At 36.1% G+C, this 21,484-nt stretch overlaps 1 protein-coding gene across 1 annotated transcript; it reads right to left on the reverse strand.

The window, feature by feature from the left end:
- Nucleotides 1–3,144: 3,144 nt before the first annotated feature.
- Nucleotides 3,145–11,743, reverse strand: LOC132287042 (lysine-specific demethylase REF6). Its single transcript, XM_059789504.1, has 7 exons — nucleotides 10,582–11,743; nucleotides 8,857–8,935; nucleotides 8,380–8,447; nucleotides 8,104–8,254; nucleotides 7,042–7,736; nucleotides 5,841–6,572; nucleotides 3,145–4,839 (listed from the first exon to the last, which is right to left on the reverse strand). Exons 1-7 carry the CDS (start codon nucleotides 11,444–11,446, stop codon nucleotides 3,545–3,547), a joined length of 3,885 nt encoding a protein of 1,294 aa, XP_059645487.1. The 5' UTR covers nucleotides 11,447–11,743; the 3' UTR covers nucleotides 3,145–3,544.
- Nucleotides 11,744–21,484: the final 9,741 nt, after the last annotated feature.

Raw genomic sequence — 21,484 nt, forward strand, 5'->3', positions numbered from 1 at the left:
GATTTCTTCTTTTGCTTCTTTAGTTTTGGTGCATATAAACTCCCTGAGAAATTGTTACATTGAACTTTTGCATACTGAGAAAGAGGGGTGTTTCTAATAGGTATAAATAATGAACAAGGTATACGTGCCTTGTTTGTTTTGTTTATAGATTTGTAGTGCAGAAACCTATTAATGCTTATGTTACTAGTTTTGGTTTGTATGTCGGAGAAGTAAATATTGGGTGAGTCGTTATTGGTATGCCAACCCAATTAAAATGTACTATTTAATAAAATTGGTCACACTGAAATATAAAAACTTCCTTCAACTTACTGGAATAGTGTATAATCTGATTAGGCTATGATACGAATGACTAATTGGGTTGGGATACAAATGACATGGTATGCTCAGCTCATCCAATACAGGACTCGAATTTCAACGGCAAATGTATCAATAGTACATGTTACAGGTATGGTTTCATTGACCATCACTTTTCTTTTCATTTTTTTTTTCTTGTTTTTTTTTTTTCACAAATTATCTATTATGAGACTTAAACTCCTTACCTCCCCTTTGAGGGAAGAGGTTTTATGCTATTGGCCTAAAAGTTCACAAGTAACGGTCACTTCATTACATGCTAAAATTTCTAGGCAAAAAGGAATAAAACTCCTCTCAATTATCAAAAATCAGTATTTTACTCCTGAATTACAAAATCAAGCAAGTTAGTACTACAACTATCAAAAAGTGTGCAACTTGTCCCCTGTCAGTCACTTCCGACTACTTTCCACCCAACTACTCCAGCACGTGACTTGTCCTTTTTTTATACTTCCAATGTTGTCCTTCAATATGACTGTTATAACCTTTTTTCCCTGTAAGAAGCTTTTTCCATTTGTTTTAATAAACAAATCTGAAGTAAAAGATTTAGCTGCAATTAGGTGTTTAATATTATATATGCTAGTTTATTTTACCTTATATAATTAGGAATTTAAAGGATCGCAAAAAATAAATAAATAAAAAGTGAAAAGAAAAAATCTAATGATAAATAGTTACTAGTATTTTATTATAACTAAATTAACGTTTTTAAGTCTCTAATTTATTTACAATAAATTTTTAAAGAAAAAAATTCACTTTAAATATATATTTTTAAAAAGAAAAAAAAAATTATGATGAAGCCCCTTGTTAGTCAAAGCAAAATGTTGCTATGAGCAATACACATTGATTTGATAATCAATTGTCATACCTTTAACTAAGCAAAATAATAAATAAATAAATAAAAATTAGGATTTCATTTCATTCGGCTTAAAAAGATACTTTTCAACTTAAGACACCAAATATATAAATACAAACATAATTGTATACACAATTATGTTTGTATATAGAACAGTACTTAGAAATCTTAGCAATTTTAGAAATATAAGAGGTATATAGCATGAGGGGTATTGAGGTTATTTCAAAATTTTAGTTTTATTTGCCTTTTTTTAAATGTTATTTATAATGGGCATTTTTGTAAGTGTATAATGACGTCGGCCGGAAATGTGCCAGAAGTGACTAGCAGGGGGGCAACATGCACGTTTCTGATAGTTGTGGTACTGACTTGCTCGATTTTGTAGTTCAAGGGATAAAATGCTAATTTTTTATAATTACGGGGGATTTTATGCTTTTTTGCCAAATTTTAATATGATTAGGTTTTTGTTGATTGATTGTGTTTAATACATATTTTTGTGCTAAGTCACACAATCATCCAAGAGTTGTTAGTCTAATCTTACATATACACATCGCACAAAACTTAAGATATCAAACTTCTGTATTTGTTGACGAGTATGGATGTGAATTCTTTAGTAATTTTACCCTTTTATTCTAATTATTTTATTTGTAAAAATGATAAAATATCTAACTATGTCAAAGTACCCTATTGCCCCTCATTTTTAAAAAAAAAATACTTTTTGATAATAAAAAATCTAACTCACCCAATCCTCTCCGCATTCTTCCCAAATCCCATCAAACCCTAATCTCTCTCCTCACACCCTCTAGTTCTCTGCATCTCCTCCCCTGAGCTAAATACTTCAATGTGGCAATCATGACTCACAGGGTTCACCTGGTTGTCACCGGCCACCTTGGTATTTTGGTCATAGGGTTCGCCTGGTTGTCACTGACCACCTTGGTATTTTGGTCACAGGGTTCTATGCATCTCCTCCCCTGAATCAATGGGTGGTGAAGAATCAAAGCATGATTACTGTATTATAGTTACGTGGTCTCTATTTTGTTTTTTGTTTTTTTTCTGGTGCCAGTCTAAATCACAAAATTCTTCTCACAAAACTGTTGCTCTTATATTCCTTATGTCACTATGTGCCCTTGCTCCCACTTCACTCAATATGACTTAAATTTTGTTGTTTTCGAACTTCCACTCCAATTTTATACAACTTAGGACAGAGTATTATAATACAAATGATACTCAAAAAAATCAAAGAGATCTTTTATTGTAAATACTCACCATTACTTCCTGATGTAAAAGAGGACACTGATAGTTAAAAAATAAAAAAAAAACTGAGAATTTGTTGTCTTATTGCAAAGCAAACAGAGAATTTGTTGTCTTCAAGGATAGTAGCATATTTTCCTCTTAGTTGATGACTATTTTGGTCACTGCAATAAATGTTTCTGACGTTGGCCAAATTTTGGACGGAAGGAGGTTTGTGTCAGAGCAAACCACACGGTGCAACAAAATGTACAAGTTTGATGCCGTGTGTAATTAAAGACAATTGTGACAACATATCTGAATCATAATCCATACAAATTGTTAAGACTCGAGCAAATATATTAGAACAAGATTAAGTGCTGAAAAAAAACATATCAGATAAGGCATTGTCAAATGATCATCTATGAAGTCAAATGCAATGGAACCAATAAAGAAGTAGAGAGAGAAACCACAAGCAATCACCTGGTAGCAAACTATCCATAGAACACATGCAGCACAAATATGCATGGACAGTAACTTTATTCCACTGAGTTTAAAAAGCCATGAAACCCCTTTTCTTTCAAAGCTCGGGAGTAATCAATGACTTAATGGAATGCCCTTCTCAATTTTCTTGTCTTCAAGAACACTTGAAGGGAAGAAAAAAAATCGTCCGATAACATATTAAGAACAGGCATTTCACTTTTGTTGCAAAAAATGGGGAGAAAAGAAAAAGGGCAATCAAACACCCCTTGTAATTCTGAAAACATATCAATAAGAAAGTTGACCTGCATATGAAAGTGATGCACCATATAAATCCAACAGTTGAGAGTTCATTTTCAGCATTGCACCAAATGCATTATGCAGACAAGCAGCAGTCATCTTCATTTCCAATTTAATAACGAATTTTGCATGAGAACATCCCATTGGAGATGGTTCAGTTCCAAGATCCAAGCAATTGCTTGGGTTGAATTAATGGTTCCAATGAAGATTCAGGGGAAAACAGAATTAACTCTACTCTGAAGAAAAATTACGGGAAACCTTAATCCTAAACTTACCCCTACCTGTCATCATTTTAACAGTTGCATCAGCCATGTTAAATTACATCCCTTTTCTTTCAATTCATCCCCTGCCCTTCTTTGCCGAGTGACCAGTCTTCCTTTTGTGACGACTGAAATCTGATACAAACCGAAATGTCCGACCACAGCCTGCCTCATTGCAAGCATAAGGACGAGCACCTGTGTGAACTCTAATGTGTTCAGTTCGAGCCCACGCCCACTTGAATGTCATCTTGCAGCCTTTCCAAGGGCACTTTAGGGGGCGGTCATCCATATGAACACGCCGGTGTTGCACCAGATACTTGTGAGAAAAGAACTTCTTTCCGCACCCCTTGACTGGGCAGATGTTTCGTTTATGCAGCAGAAGCTCTTGTTTCGAGCCAAAAGACATGGTGCAACCCTCCATTTCGCATTGGTATTCTCCTTCATCATCTTTTGCCTTTTTGTTGTTAGGGAATGCCGGAGCCTTCACAGCTGGAGATTTCTTTTGTTTCTTACTACTTGTCTGTGTCTTTTTTATCGCTTTGCCTTCCGGTTTGACTGCTGCAATAATTTTGGAGGGCTTTGAGGTTCTTTTCCTCAGGCGTGTGCTAGGTCCACCTTCCAGCTCATCATCAATTTGCATGTCAAACTGTCTTGTAATGCGGTCACAATTTTTTCGAGGCTGAGGGGTCTCTTGTTTCATCTGCTTGTTTCTAAGATTTCTTTTATATTGCAGAAGAGGAGGATTCTCCTCTGGTGGATCATCTGAAGCTCTAATTGGATCCTCTGTTTTCAGGCATTTAGCTTTCGTGATCGACCCACTTTCTACTGCATTCTTCCTCTTCCTCCCAGTCTTGCTAGTTGTAACAACTGTTTCAGTATTGTAAGTACTTTCTGAATGTCTCTCAAGCTTAACATTAGCCTTTGCCCTAGAATGAGAGCCTCTCTCTTGTTCTTCTTCTTCAGGATACCTTTCTGCTAACAAAGGATGAACCTGATTTGACATCCAGACTTTCCCACACCATTTCCCAGCCACTACTACTTTCTTATGTTTGCCTGAACTCATCCCATAAACCTCAAGTTTGGTTCGGGTGTTAGCTGGAGAACTGCGTCCAAATGCACTGTATATAATGGTGTTGTAATGCATCTGCTTACTGTAAAGAGAAGAGCGGCTAAGGTTTGCACTGTAGTAGAGATTGATGCCTAGCTTTACAGCCCAGTCACCATTCCCATGTATGGCTTCCTCACCATCTAGAGCTGATTGTATCCTTTCTTCATCTTCCTCGGTTGTGTCTCTATATTCAGTATCATTCCAGAGAGACTCTATTCCCAGTTCTTCTGCAACTAACCTTGCTTCAGCCTCTAGCTCAGGATAATCTGCAATTGGTTCACAAGGAATCATGAATTATTTAAAGGAAGGCGCCCAAAATGAAGAACTATCAGTACAAAAACAGCAAATAAACAATGCCTTTTCCCAACTACTTGGGTTGAGCTACATGAATCCTATTTTTCCATTCCGCTCTATCTAATGTTCCAAGGTCTCGGTCAAACCAATGGAGAATTATCAGTAGGAACTACGAGATATATCTCATTGAAGAAACAACTTGAAGAAGAAAAGGCAGGAGTCGATGAATTATCATAAAATATAGAGTACACTTCACTGTTTTTTTCTATTTTCATCTGGCAAAACTTTTTCTCCTGCTCTTATTTACCGGGAAAAAAAAAAAAAAAAAAAAAAAAAAACTTTTTCTCCAGCAACTAAAAGATGCATATTCAGTCACAATGCCACCTTTACAACAATAGTATTAGTAACCCACTGGCCCAAACATTAATAATTGAATGACAGGATTATTGTTAATAGCAGAAAATAGTTTCCTAGGTTGAATTAAAAAAAAAAAAAGTGTTATTTTCCACACAATAATACCAAAATATCCAAGTCCACAAAAAATGATAAGTGAAATGAATCACACTACATATGAAGGGAATAATTTTTTCAACTGGATTAGAATAACTATAATACCATAATAGTGGAGAACAACCATCTCTTCAATCAAAAAATAGGATTAAATAATACAAGCACAGGCACGCTGTTGCATATTTCAGACCACACTATTTAACAAGAGCCTGACAAGACCATACATGATTTGAATTGAAGATTCACCGCAGTAAATATCAAAAAAATTTAAATATTCTGAGAGGAACCTTACTTCGCTTTCTCTCCACCACATAAAGTTAAGCATAGGACCAGTTTTCAGTAAAGGATAATAAATAATAAAATAAGAATTATGGAGAAATAAAAAATAAAATAAATAAATAAGGAGGAAAGGGCTCATTTTTCATACAAAGTGATGTTTACACAAAACTACATTACAGCGCACCTGGATGACAAAGGAGTAACAAATGTGCTCCACCAATTGGGCGAAGTTGCTGTTCTACTACTACAGCATGCTGAAGACAAAAGACGTGCATTCTAGAAGAATCTTGATCTGACCTAGGAGCAAATGACACAGTTGTGTTCTTGATTGATGTATTGGCAGTACCAATAGTCGTTCCAGCCCTATGGGCAACTGGGAAACAATTTGGGGCAGCAGGTGATAATTTCATTTGATGTTGAAACCTACCCCGTAAGCTATTTGTATCGATAGAAGCACTATCATCAGTTTCAAACTCAACAGAGCAGTCAAAAGTTCGATAACTTCTATCTCCAAAACTAGAGCTTGTGGATCCATACTCCACATGAGAATCAATACTCTGGACCGGAACTTCATCGGCACAACCAAATCTTGAAGAGGGGAGACTGCGACAGCCAGTTGTTCCTCTCTGAAGCTTTACAGAAGGCAATCCAGTATTATCACAATGAAGTCTTCTTTCCGGTGAATGATCTCCCGATTGAATTTCATTTGCATAGACAGGAATATCTGCTTCGATCTCATCTTCCTCAGAGTCTGAAGAATTACCATAAGTCAAAGCCAATAGGCCAAGGGCAGAAGAGTCTCTCTCTGTATCAGAATTTGAAACCATCTCCATACTACGGTCAACAGTTTGAATTTGGCCAGCAGATTGTATTGGGACGTCAAATAAACCATCTGCATTGCTCTTTTCCATCCATCCTGCATTTAGATAATTGAAAAGCCAGTTCATATCATACATCAGAAAGCATGCGTGTGAAGTATCAAATGCTCCACACACTAAATCTTCAAACTGATAGGCTACAAATTTTATATGTCCATGGTGTCGAATCAGGACAGACTATCATAGAGACAAGATGTATGATTCACTCTCCGCCAGCATTTAATTTTTTCTTTAGCTAGTCAGGTCAATTTTAGGTCGAGAATTCCACACTGGCCGTCCAGGGTTGCTATTAAATGCAACCCAAAAGACATAAAAAGAAAAATGGGAAAACCCCACAGAAATCTTGCCTAATGAGCATGTTGAACACATGAAAGCCACATCTCACCCTATACATGCAGTGGAATTAATCACAGAATCTTTTTTAGAAGATAAAAGGAAAGAAAAAATTTACACCCCAATATAAATCAGAACAGAAGAAAATATATATAAGGCAGGGGGGGAACCCACCAGAACGAGAATTCAGCGGAGAAGCATTTGCATTTGCACTAGCAGCAGTAAAATCATCACTAGGTAGTTCAGAATCAACATCCTGATCATTAAAGATGCTATAATCAGCTGACATGAGGTAATGAGCAGCTGCTTCTCTGGGTTGAATTATGGCAACACAAGAAAAGTTTAAAATCCCACAAGTGACGCATGAAAACAACCGCTGACCCGATAATTTATTAGTTTCAGCAATTCTCTTTCTTTCAGTATCTGGGTCACGGACCTGAAAAGTTGAAGTGCGTACATCATCATTCCCACTTAATAAAGGATCTCTGTTCCCTTGACACAACGAAGAAAAATTTCCCTTCATCGAGTAGAAACCCAATTCCCCAAACCCATGTTTCCTGTTTAACTTGTTATCATCGAAAATTGAACTTTTGGGGGCTTTTATTTCTTCCTTCAGACTGCATAAACCAAGGGGAAACCTGGATTTTACTTTCAATTCAGACCCAACACGTAAATCTGAACAAACAGACTCATCTGAAGAGTTTGGGGGAAGAACTACAATTGAAGATCCTCTCCCAAGTTTATGAAGCAGATCGTTGTTCTGTATTACATCCTGTACAAATTGCTCTTTAATCAGGGCTTCTCCTTCACCCTTCTTCTTATCTTTCAATCTAGAACTCCGAGGTTCATTACTGATGCTCGTAGGTACCCTGCAATAGGAAGGGAGAATAAATCAGAGAAAGAAATTTGGTAGGTCCTACAGAATATGACCATTGACTTGATATTTAACAGAAGTTGCAAATCTAATAGTTTGCATATCATGCTTCTTCAGACAACTAAATTTCTTCACTTTCAGGGGATAATACCAATTCCACAAGCTGGATCAAACTTTTCGCAACATACAATGATTAAGGATAACAGCTTTAATGAAAACTCCATTACCACCCAGTTTGAATTCAATCTAGTCTATTTTGAGAAGGCACAATAAAGTGAAAACCTATAAGTAATGACTTTGTACAGGATCACACTGCCGTTATGACAGCTAAAAGGAAATTAACCAATAAAAGGAGAACAAACCTCGAGCATAAAGATAATGCAAGATCATAAAGCAACTGGAAATGAGAAACCATAGGTGGGCAATTAATTGAAGCTCTACGAATTGCAGCATCTTTTGCAACCCTCAACCACTCAGGAGTCGCAATATTAGCTGCCTCCCCACAATTAAATCCTACACCACAAAATCAAATGGATGGTATGAACATCATCATTTTCTATAAACCTACTATTCAAGATTAGTCATAACCAAAATCCAGGCTTACGAAAAATAACATTTGACATTGAAAGACATCTTACCATGACTAAATCCTGAATGATAGGCTCTCGGGAAAGTGACAACAAATTCTCCAGCATTTTGCACCAATCTTGTTTGAGGAACATGAAAATGTAAGAAAAGGCAGATGTATGCAAGTGAACACTCAAGACATTAAATGCATGCTAAGGCAACCTAAACAGCAAACAAATTGTAATGGTAACTACAATAATTTCTTGAATTGAATTAAATGTTAATTCCTATGAATGGAAGAAAGTTCAAGCAAAAATGTAGTTCTCTGGCATGTAACGGAACATGTTTATTCTCTTTCATCATGTTCCCTTTATCGCTTTTTATATAAAATAGGTACTACCTACTTTGAAAAAATAGCTTTCAAAAGGTGCCTCTATGTCAATTATAGATGCCATTATAAGTCATTCTTGTTTCAGACGTAACCAACATTAGTCTGCAGAGAACTAATAAAGATAAATAAATAAACAGGACACAGATTAAAATGTCACCTGCAACATGGAACCCCAGCACTAACAAGTACCTCTGGTGACATGACTGTGGTCTTTTCACCAAGAACAGCAAAAGTCACTGAAAGAAAATGAATAAAACAAAGTTTAGTATGATCACAGAAAGAGAACATAATATTTATATTATATCCTAAACTTCTGAAACCAAGTTGAATTTCTGATTAATCCAAAACAAATAATCTTCCAGAACACCTTTGAAATAACCAAAGTAAGTGAGTAGCCTCATCCAAAAGGACATGCCAGAACAAACAGCACAAAAGAAATTAATTTGGTGATTCATAGCCATCAGAACTCAATGATTGGTTAATACTTTTAAATATGAAAATACATGGATTCAGATGAAATGAATCACCAAGAAAGATAAATTTCAGTGAAACAGATCCTACAAAAGAGTTCTCCAATTAGCAATGAATCCCCACTCTAAAATAAATAAAGAAAAAGAACCAAACTGCATGTGCATGCACATACAAGCACATGAACAAACACAAAATATGTGTACCCACAAACACACACAGACAAACAGAGAGAAAGAGAGTTATAATTGATGTCATGAATAATCTGAACAAAAGAATCACAGAAAAAATAATGGAAGTCTTGAATGTCAGCTAAGACGCCAAATAATATCTCAAAACAGCATGGTCGCAACTATGTTCTAAAAAATGGCACATCCAATGTGGCTATATCCAGTATCAAGCCAAATAGGGAATATATCAGTTTTTGAAACTAGGAATCACCCACATCACATTACCAGACTGAATCTAGATTTGGTGAGACCGTGAGACAGACCTAACATGCAGCTTTAAGCATCAGAACTGCATTTTAAACTTCAAAAATCAATATAAAAGCAATTGAATCATCCTAGTTTTACCAAATAATTGCCCATTCCTGTTAAGGTCGTGTCACTTAATGTTTTCAAAGTTCAAACATCTGGCAAACTGAAGAAGAGGAAGAAGGAGGAGAAGAAGAATGAGCAACAAACCCTTCATGAGTAGCAAGCATACCTTCCAACATCAACACCTAAAGAGAACTCCAAGAACCACTACAAAGCTAATACCCTTCAAAAACACTTGAGTTTTACTACTATTCTGGTGGAAGACTATGAAAGAACTAAAGTGCCTGTATTCACTTCCTTAGTCATTTCTAAATTGTCCATAAAATAAAAAGACATCCTTAGATGAAAGGAATATATTAAAGCTCCAAGGTAATCCTCCTTTAAGCCCATATATAATGATATCGCAGAACTCTCCCACAGAAATCTAATCAGGTTTTTTTTTTATCAATCCCCAACTTTGTGCATCAAATGCATTTCAATTTATAGCTTCCAATGCAAATTTTGTATCCAAAACCTCACATAACTATGCTAAAGCCACGGAAGACTTAACAATATTTTGCCGTTCCTAGATTAACAGTGTTAGTTCACCCATTCTAAGAATCCATCATATGTTCGCATCCTAAAATGAAGAACTCTACTATTTTTATAAAAAATTCAAAGAATGATCTACAATGGAATAACACCTGCAAACTGCGATTTTATAAATTACAACACACCTTCATAAAGGAATTAACTACAAAATCATACATAGTGCCCCAGAAACAGAGACCTGCAGCATTCCCAATGTAATGTAAGCAGAGGACATTAGGAAAAAAAAAACAGGGCAGGCCAAACTTTAATTTTTACTATTGTAGTTCAATGTAGTGTGAACTCACCAAGAGGATTGATCTCTCCTCCATAGCCTTGAACCCTGATCACCTCCTCGAACGCAACGGCAGCTTCCCTCGGTACGCCGTACCAAGTCTTCCCTGCCCCCGTATGCAAATAATTCAAGCTATGCAAGTCATGATCCTCCACATGCCAAGCAAACCAGCTAAACAGCATTGCAATGTACACCATTGGCGACGTTACGCCCGGAATTTCCTCTTTCATGAACCTCAACAGAGACCCTTTTGCCCTAGACACCCCTCTCATGTTCCACGCAGTCTCACCAACAGTGACTCCATCCCCTGTTTCCCTACTCTTCCTCCCACTCAACGGCACAAATGCAGACCCTGGCATGTCATTCGCATACTCCACCGAAAAGGGTTTGTCCCCACAAGCCTTCCAATAAAGGGTTTCGATTTCCAACGCCGACGGTGCCTTCTTCGAGCTCTTCTTGAATATGGTCCTCTCGAAATACTTGGCTTTCACTTCGAATTGCGGCAGAGTATATCGCTCACCGCTCTGCCACACCGATTTCTGGACCGGGCGGTGCTTCCGAGGGCAGAACCCGATCTGCTGCTGCCTGGTGGTGAATGAGGGAGAGGCTTTGGGGTCACCGGAGCTCGCGGACCGGGCGGCTAGCGACCGCGTAAGGTTCGCAATTGCGGTTTTCTTCGGTGGAGCAGGCACTGGAGGGACGATTTTGCAGATACCATACTTGGAGGCCTCTTTCTCGATCTTGAAAATGTAGGCAATCGGATCTTGGAACTCTGCTAGGGTTGGGTGGTACTCTGGAGCCAAAGGTAGGTTTTTCAGCCATGAAAACACCTCTGTGTTAGGTTGCTCTGCTGTGAGTGTTGATGATGACGATGCCATTAGGACTCAAAGTGCATATACATATACAAAGCTATATATGTATATACACAACATATGGTCTGTGTATCATATCATATGTGAGAGAGATCTAAGTCACTCATTGAAAGTCCATTGTGGACTCTCTTTCTGTGGGAGAGGAGAGAGAAGGAGCTGTTGAGATTCTATTCCCTCATTTTCTATTTGATTTTTCTTATCTTTTTCCTCTGCTTTTGATTTGTTTACAGAGCAGCGGAAATGGTGAAAATGGGGGCAGAGGAGAGAGAGAGAGAGGGGCTAGAGAGAGAGAGGGGGGGGTGTGTGAGTGAATAGACATGTGAGTGGGGGGTTTTATTCTGGGTTTGGGGAAAACTTTTGAAAATGACAGTGGTTTTGATTTTTTTTACCGTTCTGCCAATGAGTTATATGCCTTTTCCATTCTATGATTGTTAGAAATGAGACATGTCTCGTCGGATTTGGATGGAAAGTACAGTGGGTATAAATAAATTAGATGTTAATTTTATTTAATAATTTAAATTTTTGAACCAAATCACGAAACATTCATTTATTACCGTTGATATCAAAGCCATACTCAATTCTTGTTCCAGTGTCAAGAGTCTGGATGTGCCTCCCCAGGTAGTGAGAGTGTCCCGGCCGCAACAAGGGTATAGCTAGTTCGAGTAAAGGAGAATGTTATAAGTAAGTACTTGTCTCACATCGAATTCGAATAAGAAATGAAATAGGTATAAATGAATTGGATATTACCCCACCTAACAACTTAGGTTTTTTGGGGCAGATCCTGAAACACCACCCATTACAATAATGTATAAATTATAAATGAGTTGGGTGGGGCAACAATTTGAAGCTTCCTCAACTTTTCTACTTTTTATTTATCTAACCGCACGGGTGACCCAGTGGGACGTAGTGGTGAACCGTAAATGCGGACGTCTTGTAAACGCAAAAAAAAATGTGTAATTTGTGGATGATTCCACATATTCGAATTTTACCATACAAGCATAAGTCCAAACTGTCAGTTTCACTAACGGAGAATTTTACCTTACAAGCATAAGCCCAAATTGCCAGTTTCACTAACGGTCAGAGACGGTTAACACTCTTGTGGCAATTTTCTTAATTTCATGTGTCAAATGTCTTTCAAATTGAGGATAGAATTGTCTTTTCACATGAGTATAGGACAAAAGTATTTTAAAAAAAATAAAATAAAATAAATTTGGTGAAAATGATGGTTTTGTTACAAGTATGTAATTAGAAGAGAGATAACTGTAATTATTTAAAAATTAGAGGAGGCAAGTGTAATAAATTTTAATTAGAGGGGAAATAACTATAATATATCCATTTTGTAATCCTTAAGTTTGATTCATTTTCTTTTCACTGCTGCCCCTATTTTTGAGGTTCTTCATTGGACCTGATTTGGTCAAGAAAAGTCCACAAGTGACCCAACCACAATATATGTGGATTTTTAAAGTGATTTTGACGTGTCATCGTGTGGTTGGCTCATTATGATTAGTCCTACTATACACTGTACAGATTTTTTTATCAAAACAAATCAAACAGGGTCTCCTATTTTGTGACTTACCAGCCTGATTTGGCATATCAGACCATTCAGCCAGTCTGTTAAATTCATTTTGACCATTTGACTTTTCGAGTGCCTTTTCATGGGAAAAAAAAAATTCTAAATTTTACATTCTATCAGAATATATATATATATCAGTGCATTAATTAGTGCATTTAAATGTATGTCTATGTTAGTGTATCCATATTTTCATGCCTTTCATATCATGTATATATGTTCCATATACACTCCAGAAACCTTGCCTTGGGAATCTTCTATCTGATTTAGTCTGTATATGACTCATAACTTCTTTCTTTTATTTAAGGAAATTACACAAAGAACCCTTCAAGTTTTTAGATAGAAGATGCCACAATATAATAAAAGGCCCCAAATTAACTGTTTGTGGTTAATGGATTGATATGAATTTACATTTTTGTCTTTAGAGTTAAAACTATTTGTTTAATGAAAAAATCTAAAAAATTTGTGTATTGTTAAAGTTACGATTTTGCTCTTAGGACTCCTTCACTTCTTTCCTTTTACAAAACCATGTTTCTCTCTCATCTTTCTATATTAATCCGAAAGGTGACCTCATCTTCCAAGTTGACTCGTACGACACCAAGCCCTAACTCGTTCTCATGTATCCCTCCGGCCACTGCCTCCTATATTCCTATGTTCATCACTGGTACTTCATCAAAAGTCGATTCGGCCGACCCTTGTGCCTGAACTGGGTTCTTTAAGGCCATTGTCACCTGTGATTCGTAGCCGCCGATCCGAACTTGCCCGAGCACCGCTACCTCCACCTCCACCTCCACCTCCAACTCCACCTCCAATCCACAACTCAAAACGATCCGGCCGACGTACCCTGATTCACCCTTCGCAACCTGTAATACCCCTAGTTTTACAAGGATATAATTGGTATTTTTTATTATTTTATTTTATTAATTTTTGTTGTTTACGTGGCTACATGGTTAGATGCTTTTATGACATATGCGTAATTGAATTAATTGTTTGATTTTGTGTATGCTTAAGTGTTGTGTTTACATTAAGTGTTGCATGAGATTATTTGTTATTTGATTGTGATGTGACTTTTATTTTGTTTTATTTTTTTTAGTTTAACTTGATGGATTTGGGATCGTAGTAATGGACCAACAGTGGGTCTCATGGACTACTTGAATAGAGTTTGCAGATGTGCACAAGTAATTCCCATTTATGGTTGGTGGTATCTATATATATGCTCGCGTATATATTGGCAAATATAGATTGTTATTATTGTTGTTATTAATTTTAAGGGTGTTAATATTAATAATATGTTATTGGGTTATATATATATATATATATATATATATATATATATATATATAGTAATGTGAAATTATATGTATATAACTGGTTAAAACGTATAGGGCAGTTTATATAGATATAATTGTATTTTTATTTTATTCTTCTTTTCTTTTATTATTTAGCCGACTTAGTTAATTGGATTGGAGTTAGGGTTTTATTTAACTTATATAAATATATACGATGGTCTACAATAGGGGTTTTGAAAACCCTTATAACAGTAGTAAGGGACGGGAGAATACAGAGAGGTTTTTGAGAGAAACTAAGAAAGAAAAAGCTAGGGTTTTGGCCAACGAATTAGACCGGACCAAGAAGGAAGGTTGAGGGCTGTTTGAGGGTTAGAACCGGAGCAGAGGAGCCCTTGACGACAATCAGAGGTCGCCGGAAAATCTAGACAGAGGATGGTTAAAGGTTTCAATTCGAAACTTAGAGGCAAGTCTCTGTTTTACTCTTTCCCTTTAACCTGTGTTCTGTGTATGCTTAGGTAGACTCCAGGGGTTTAATTAAGGTTAAAACAAGTCGTTGATGCATGCTTTAACCATATGTAATTTTGTTGAATTAAACTGGATTACAAGTTCTTACCGTTCTGTTAATTGATGTATGCTTTGTTTGAGTTTAAGCTTACTTTAATTGCTATCGTTGATGCTTTATACTTATTCTGGGACATTGATTGAACATTAAAACATGTATTAAAAGATTTACAGAGGCTTGGGTAAACTGAAATTGCTCTGTTGAATTAAACAGTTTTGAAAGTTCTTAAACCGTTTAATTTCATCATTCTGTGTATGTTGTTAAACCTTGGTTAATTGAGTTTGTTGATGCTTGTTGATGTTTTAAAATGAACTGGGACATTGAATGAACATTAGAACAAGTGTTTAAAAAAAATACAGAGGGCTTGGGAATCACCGGAAGCAAGGAAGACGAAGCAGATAGGCGGAACGGCTTCAAGGATGGAGAGAGCAGGCTCCCAAAAGAAGGGAGCCAGCTCCCTCATCAATGGAGCCGACTCCAAAGGACATGAAGCCGGCTCCATGCTGCCTAGAGCAGGCTCTCAATGTAAAGGAGTAGGCTCTCAATTGTTTGGAGCCTGCTCTCACCCAGTTTTGCGTACAGATGGTTTTAGGGTGTTGTTTGGGTTGTGCAGGGTAATTCTAGTTCATTTAAACTATTTGGAATGTTGTTTATGATTGTTATAAACCTGTAAAAATATAGGGGAACAATAATTCATAAATGGATTAAGGATTGGATAGTGTAAAATTAAGGAAAATTCTTACATGTTGCACTTTGATTGTTAATCAGCTTACACATTGGAACTTAGAGAATTGTTTATATGTGATTCAATATTGATTAATCATATTTAAACAGGGTTATAAGTATCATGGATTATTTGAAATTCAGTGCTTGTGTTGGAACAAATTGATATTTACCTTACTTTTAACTGTATCAGTTTATGGATGGTTTGGAGAATGTAAATGCTTAGTTTTATTTTAACAATTTACATTATTGGAATATGATTTTTAGGGTGTTGTTTGGGTTGTGCAGGGTAATTCTAGTTCATTTAAACTGCTTAGAATGTTGTTTATGATTGTTATAAACCTGTAAAAATATAGGGGAACAATAATTCATAAATGGAGTAGGGATTGGATAATGTAAAATTAGGGAAAATTCTTACATGTTGCACTTTGATTGTTAATCAGCTTACACATTGGAACTTAGAGAATTGTTTATATGTGATTCAATGTTGATTAATCATATTTAAACAGGGTTATAAGTATCATGGATTATTTGAAATTAACCATGTTTGTGTTGGAACAAATTGATATTTACCTTGCTTTTAACTGTATCAGTTTATGGATGATTTGGAGAATGTAAATGCTTAGTTTTATTTTAGCAATTTACATTATTGGAATATGATTTTTAGGCTCTATAATGAATGCCTAATATTGATATATGTATAAATTTATATTGATGCATAGTTTGGGGAATGGTTGAATGAATATATAGTGTTGTTTTATCAATTGTGCTAATTGGAGGATGGTATGCACCGGTATGGGACGGTTGCATACTAGGGATGGATTAGTTAAAAATACTGAGTCCCACCTATCTGGAAATAAGTTGGATTAACTATAAATGTTAAGTCCTACTTATATATGTGTATATGCACCGGTATGGGACGGTGGCATATTAGGGATGGCTTAGTTCAAAACACTAAGATCTACCTATTCTGGGGATGGATTAGTTCAAACACTAAGTCTTACCTATTATGGATGGAAGTATGGATTAATCATAAAGGTTAAGTCCTACCTATCTTAGAGTCACATCAATAAAATAATTGAATGACCTACTGGATGGATTGTTTTACATATATCAAGCCACTATACCAGATGAATGATATTTTGTATTAGGAGTATAGGGACTTTATATATCTATATTACGGTGTTATGATATGAACTTGAGTCTCAGGACCATGGTTAGGGTGCGTATATCGCCTAGGATGGATAACTGGACAGAGGTGTTGTTCCCTGGTAGGTCTAGGTACACATGACCACATTATGTGCAATTTTCATGGTATCTCTACTCAGGCTGAGACAGACCTATTGGACTAGTGAGCGTCCTATAGTGTGTACTTATACATATATGGACTATTCTAGATATTGTTGAGTTATCTAGGATGTATCTGCGTATAGGGTTTCTGTTTGGATCGTAGTAGGATAGGACTTGCATGTGGGCCTGACCCACTCTCTTATTTTTCAGGTGCTTGTCGGTTATAAGGTTAGAGCTTGGTCGTGCAGAGCAGATACAAACACTCATTCCTCCAACTACGTAGGACTACTTTCCATGTTTAGCCTGAGATTTTATTTCAGTCATTTCAGTTTCAGTTTGGGATATTATTAGGGGTCCACAGGATGGATTCCCGAGTTGTTTTTGTATTAGAGGTTTAGATGTACCAGAATGGTTTTATTAATAAAATTTATTCTGGGAAGTTCATTATTAGATTATCGTTTTAATTGTCTTTCAGCAATTTTATTTATTCATATTTATCTTAATTGTATTCTGTGTTCGATTATTGCCTAATTGATTTGATATCCTCGGGTAATCGGGTGTGGGCCTGGCCAACCCGCATCCGGAAATCCGAGGGTATCACACAGCCGCCGTGTGTGTATATATATATAGATAGATATATATAGATAGATATATATGTGTGTATATGTATGTGTATATATATATATATATATATATAGATATAGATATATATGTGTGTGTAATTATATGTGGATGAGATTGATGGGTGGAGTTGAGGGGTGAATTGGTTGATGGTTGGAGGAGGAAGAAGAAGGGAAAGGTGTATGTGGGGGCCACCGATGGTGCCTGAACTGGGTTCTTTGAGACCATCGTCGCCTGTGATTCGTAGCCGCCGATCTGAGCTTGCTCGACCACCTCCACTTCCTGATCGGTTGGTCAATCATACATCAACCTTCGCAATAGCACGAATCATTGTAAAATAGGGCTATTGGTCGGGTAAGTCGAACCACTGGGATTGCGCTAGTCTAAGGCAACCTAAATGTCTAGAATCATTCTTAGAATGATAAGGGGGTAATAAGGGTTTTGTTGGTTTGTCACTTATACTATGAATTGAAATATGTATTAATGAAAAACTTGCAAGAATTTAAGAGATGAAAGATGAGCAAAGAAGACTAAGGAAGTGAATCCGCCTCCATCCCTATACACATGCTAGATTAGACCTAAATTAGGGGAAAAACAACATATGATGGTCAAAAACTACATAGCAACACATAGTTGCCATGTAAGTAATCAAGAGGTACATTAGGTCTCAAACAAGTATAATCCATCAAAAGGGTAAACATGTTGAGACTACCTAATTAAGGTGTAGCTTATACACGTTTACTTAAATGAAAGACTATCAAATTCTTGACAAAATGATGAAGCACATGGAGCTAGAGATTAAGCATACACCATCAAAGGATTTCCTAAGTAATGGTCTATCAAAGTCACCTATCAACATGCCATTAAATCATTTCATAACCTTGTTTTCATTCTCACCATGTAAACTCAAGCAAAAAGATTAATACAAGACATCACCTAACATAAGATAATGAGCTTGAAGAAATCATCCATACTTATATAAACATTCATTACACCAAATGAAGTGCTCTTAGCTATGAAAAAAACCATAAATATACATTGCAATCCCCCAATATAGACTACCCTAGGACATGCTTACAAGGGAGGGACTTTATCACCTCCCTAGAGAAAGAGTTAGTTACCCATTGCTAAGCTAGAAGAAGGAAGAAGCTCCATTTTCATGGCCATTTTCGTGCAACCTTCTTGGAGCTTGAAGAACGCACCTCTTTTGCTCTCTTCTCTTTCCTCTAATCTTGTAGAAAATGTAGGATAGCAAATGTGTGGCCTTTGGTAGCTTTTTATTCTCCAACAAAACCCTCTCTCTCCTCCAAGGAACACCTCCAACCACTTCATAAAGAAGGAAGATGGCATTGAGGAAACCAATGTGCAAGTGGCTGAAATTGAGCCATTTCCGAGTGCAATCTGCCTGATTTTCGAGCACTCGAAAAGCGGTCTCGAGCACTCTAAATTAGTGCAATGTGCAACATGCTCTTCTTGCTCAGCGCTGACCTACTTTGGTAAAATTGCTATAACTTTGTGCCCCGAACTCTGAATGATGATCTACTTGAAGATTTGAAGAGTTGATTCAGTGCTTTAAAAACTTCATGTTTTGATGAAGACCCAATTCTCAAGTCTGGTTGGTCGAAAATGGGGAGAAAGGCAGTACTTCAGTGCTGCCAGGCAGTTCTGCGCACCTCTGTTACGAAGATCATAACTCTTTGCTCCGAACTCCGAATGATGAACCGCTTGAAGATTTGGAAAGCTGATTCAGAGATCTAAATCTTTCATGTTATGATGGAAGTCCAGTTCTTGAGTTTGCTAGGTCAAAAATGGCGACAAAAGTCAGGATCACTGCTGCCAGAAATTCAGAAATGGCATCCTTTTTGTTCAAAATTCCACAAGGCATCATTTTTGCTTCCTTTTTGCCCTTTAACCTGAAAATGCATAAAAACATGCAAATGAAGTTAATCTACATAAAATAATTAATAACTGGAATTTGTTAATGTAATTTAGGGCGCTTGATATACAGTATTCATCGCGTATCACCTCCAACTCCAACTCCAACTCCAAATCCACAACCCAAAACGATCCGACCGACGTACCCTGATTAACCCTTCGCAGCCTCCATGTGTGTATATATATATAGATAGATATATATGTGTGTGTGTATATGTAAATATATATATATATATATGGATGAGATTGATGTGTGTGTGTGTGTGTGTGTGTGTGTGTGTGTAATTATATGTGGATGAGATTGATGGGTGGAGTTGAGGGGTGAATTGGTTGATGGTTGGAGGAGGAAAAAGAAGGGAAAGGTGTTTGTGGCACCATCACACCACACCACAGTACCACATTGACGTCGCCACCACCACTAACCCCAAACCCGCAATCAGCAATAGAAATCAATTGAAGAGATAACCACTGGGCCTCCATCGCGCCACCATCCCATCGTTTTAACTGCCACCACCATTCCCACCTTACAACCACCGCAGTGCCACCACCCCCACTATCCCCAAACCTACAATCGGCAGCAAAAATCGATGAGAGAGAAAATGGAGGTGCCGCCGCCGCCACCACCACCGATTCTTCCACCGTCAAAACCCTCTTCCTCTGCCGATCCCCTTCTTTCCAAGGGGCAAAACTGTAACTTTAACAATACATAAAAATATATATATATAAATAAATAAATAGATTTTTTTATTAAACAAATAGTTTAACTCTAAGGACAAAAATGTAAATTCATATCAATTCACTAACCACAAACAAATAATTTGGGGCCTTTTTGTTATATTGTGGCAGTTTCTATCTACATGTACAAGATGAAAATCTAAGGGTCCTTTGTGTAATTTGCCATTTATTTAATCATGACATCTCTCAAGTTCCAATTATAGAGTTTGAACCAGAAAGAGAAGTCAAGAAGTACATTACAAAGTGTCTGTTTGATTAGTTGTTTTGTTTTGTGTTTTGTGTTTTTTTTTTTTTTTTGTTATTTTGTTATTTTTTTTTTTTTTACTTTTGCTATTGAATTGTCAAACGGACCCTAAGATGATCACACACTACCGAGTTCAGATAATATAAGTTCTCCTCTTCAAATGAAAAGATTGAATTTTTGAATCTCGACAGAGGTATAATACATATTAAAAATATATATATATATTCAATTTTTAATTTATGTGTAAGAATCCCAATGATGTAATAATTTTTCAAAAGAGAAGAATAGGAGGAGAAGAAATTCCAATCAGCTCAAATCTCTCAGCATAAAACTTTTTGGTTCTAATTCATGCTATATGATACCTTTTCTATTGTTTTCTGAAACTATAGGGTAGTAATTATTGAAGTGCAATATTCTAGCATTTATTAAACAATATTTATCTTAATTCAAGTAATTAGAATTTGAGGTAAAACCCATGAAATTAAGATTTTTTAATTTATTTATCAATCATATTAAGTTTAAACTACAGAAAATGTTTTATAAAACAAAAACTAAACCCAATAACCACATTAAAAGAAAATTAACTAATAAATATTGATTGCATTATATTAAGTGGATCCCATAAACATAATTCATTCTATCATTTTCTTTCCTTTTGTTTAGTTGGTGTGATGATTGATAAACTGAAATTAAGAATTGAAAATTTTTAAAAATTGAATTTTAAGTACTGAGATTTTAATGTGGTATTTGCAAATTAAGAATTTTTTATTCTTTTTTTATTTTAAGTATTCAACATTCAATGATAAGTGATATCGTTATTTCTTAAATTTTTTTTTCTATTCGCAGATGCCTCGATAGTCTAGTGAATTAATGCCTCTAGTGGAGTTTAATCTAACTTCTAACACTTATTGCCTTGTAAAAAAAACACTTAATCCGATCAAAACTATGTGTTTATATTATCAAATATATGATTTGAATGACATTAATTTTTTACTATTAGAACGTTAACTATATTCTGAATACCGTTAAATACTCTATGAACGGTGCTTTACGTCATATTATACTTTTAAACAAA

Source organism: Cornus florida, unplaced genomic scaffold (genome assembly GCF_030987335.1).
Source record: "Cornus florida cultivar Cherokee Brave unplaced genomic scaffold, ASM3098733v1 CherokeeBrave_3.0.0_Hap2_Chr11, whole genome shotgun sequence".
NCBI classification, from domain to species: Eukaryota; Viridiplantae; Streptophyta; class Magnoliopsida; order Cornales; family Cornaceae; genus Cornus; species Cornus florida.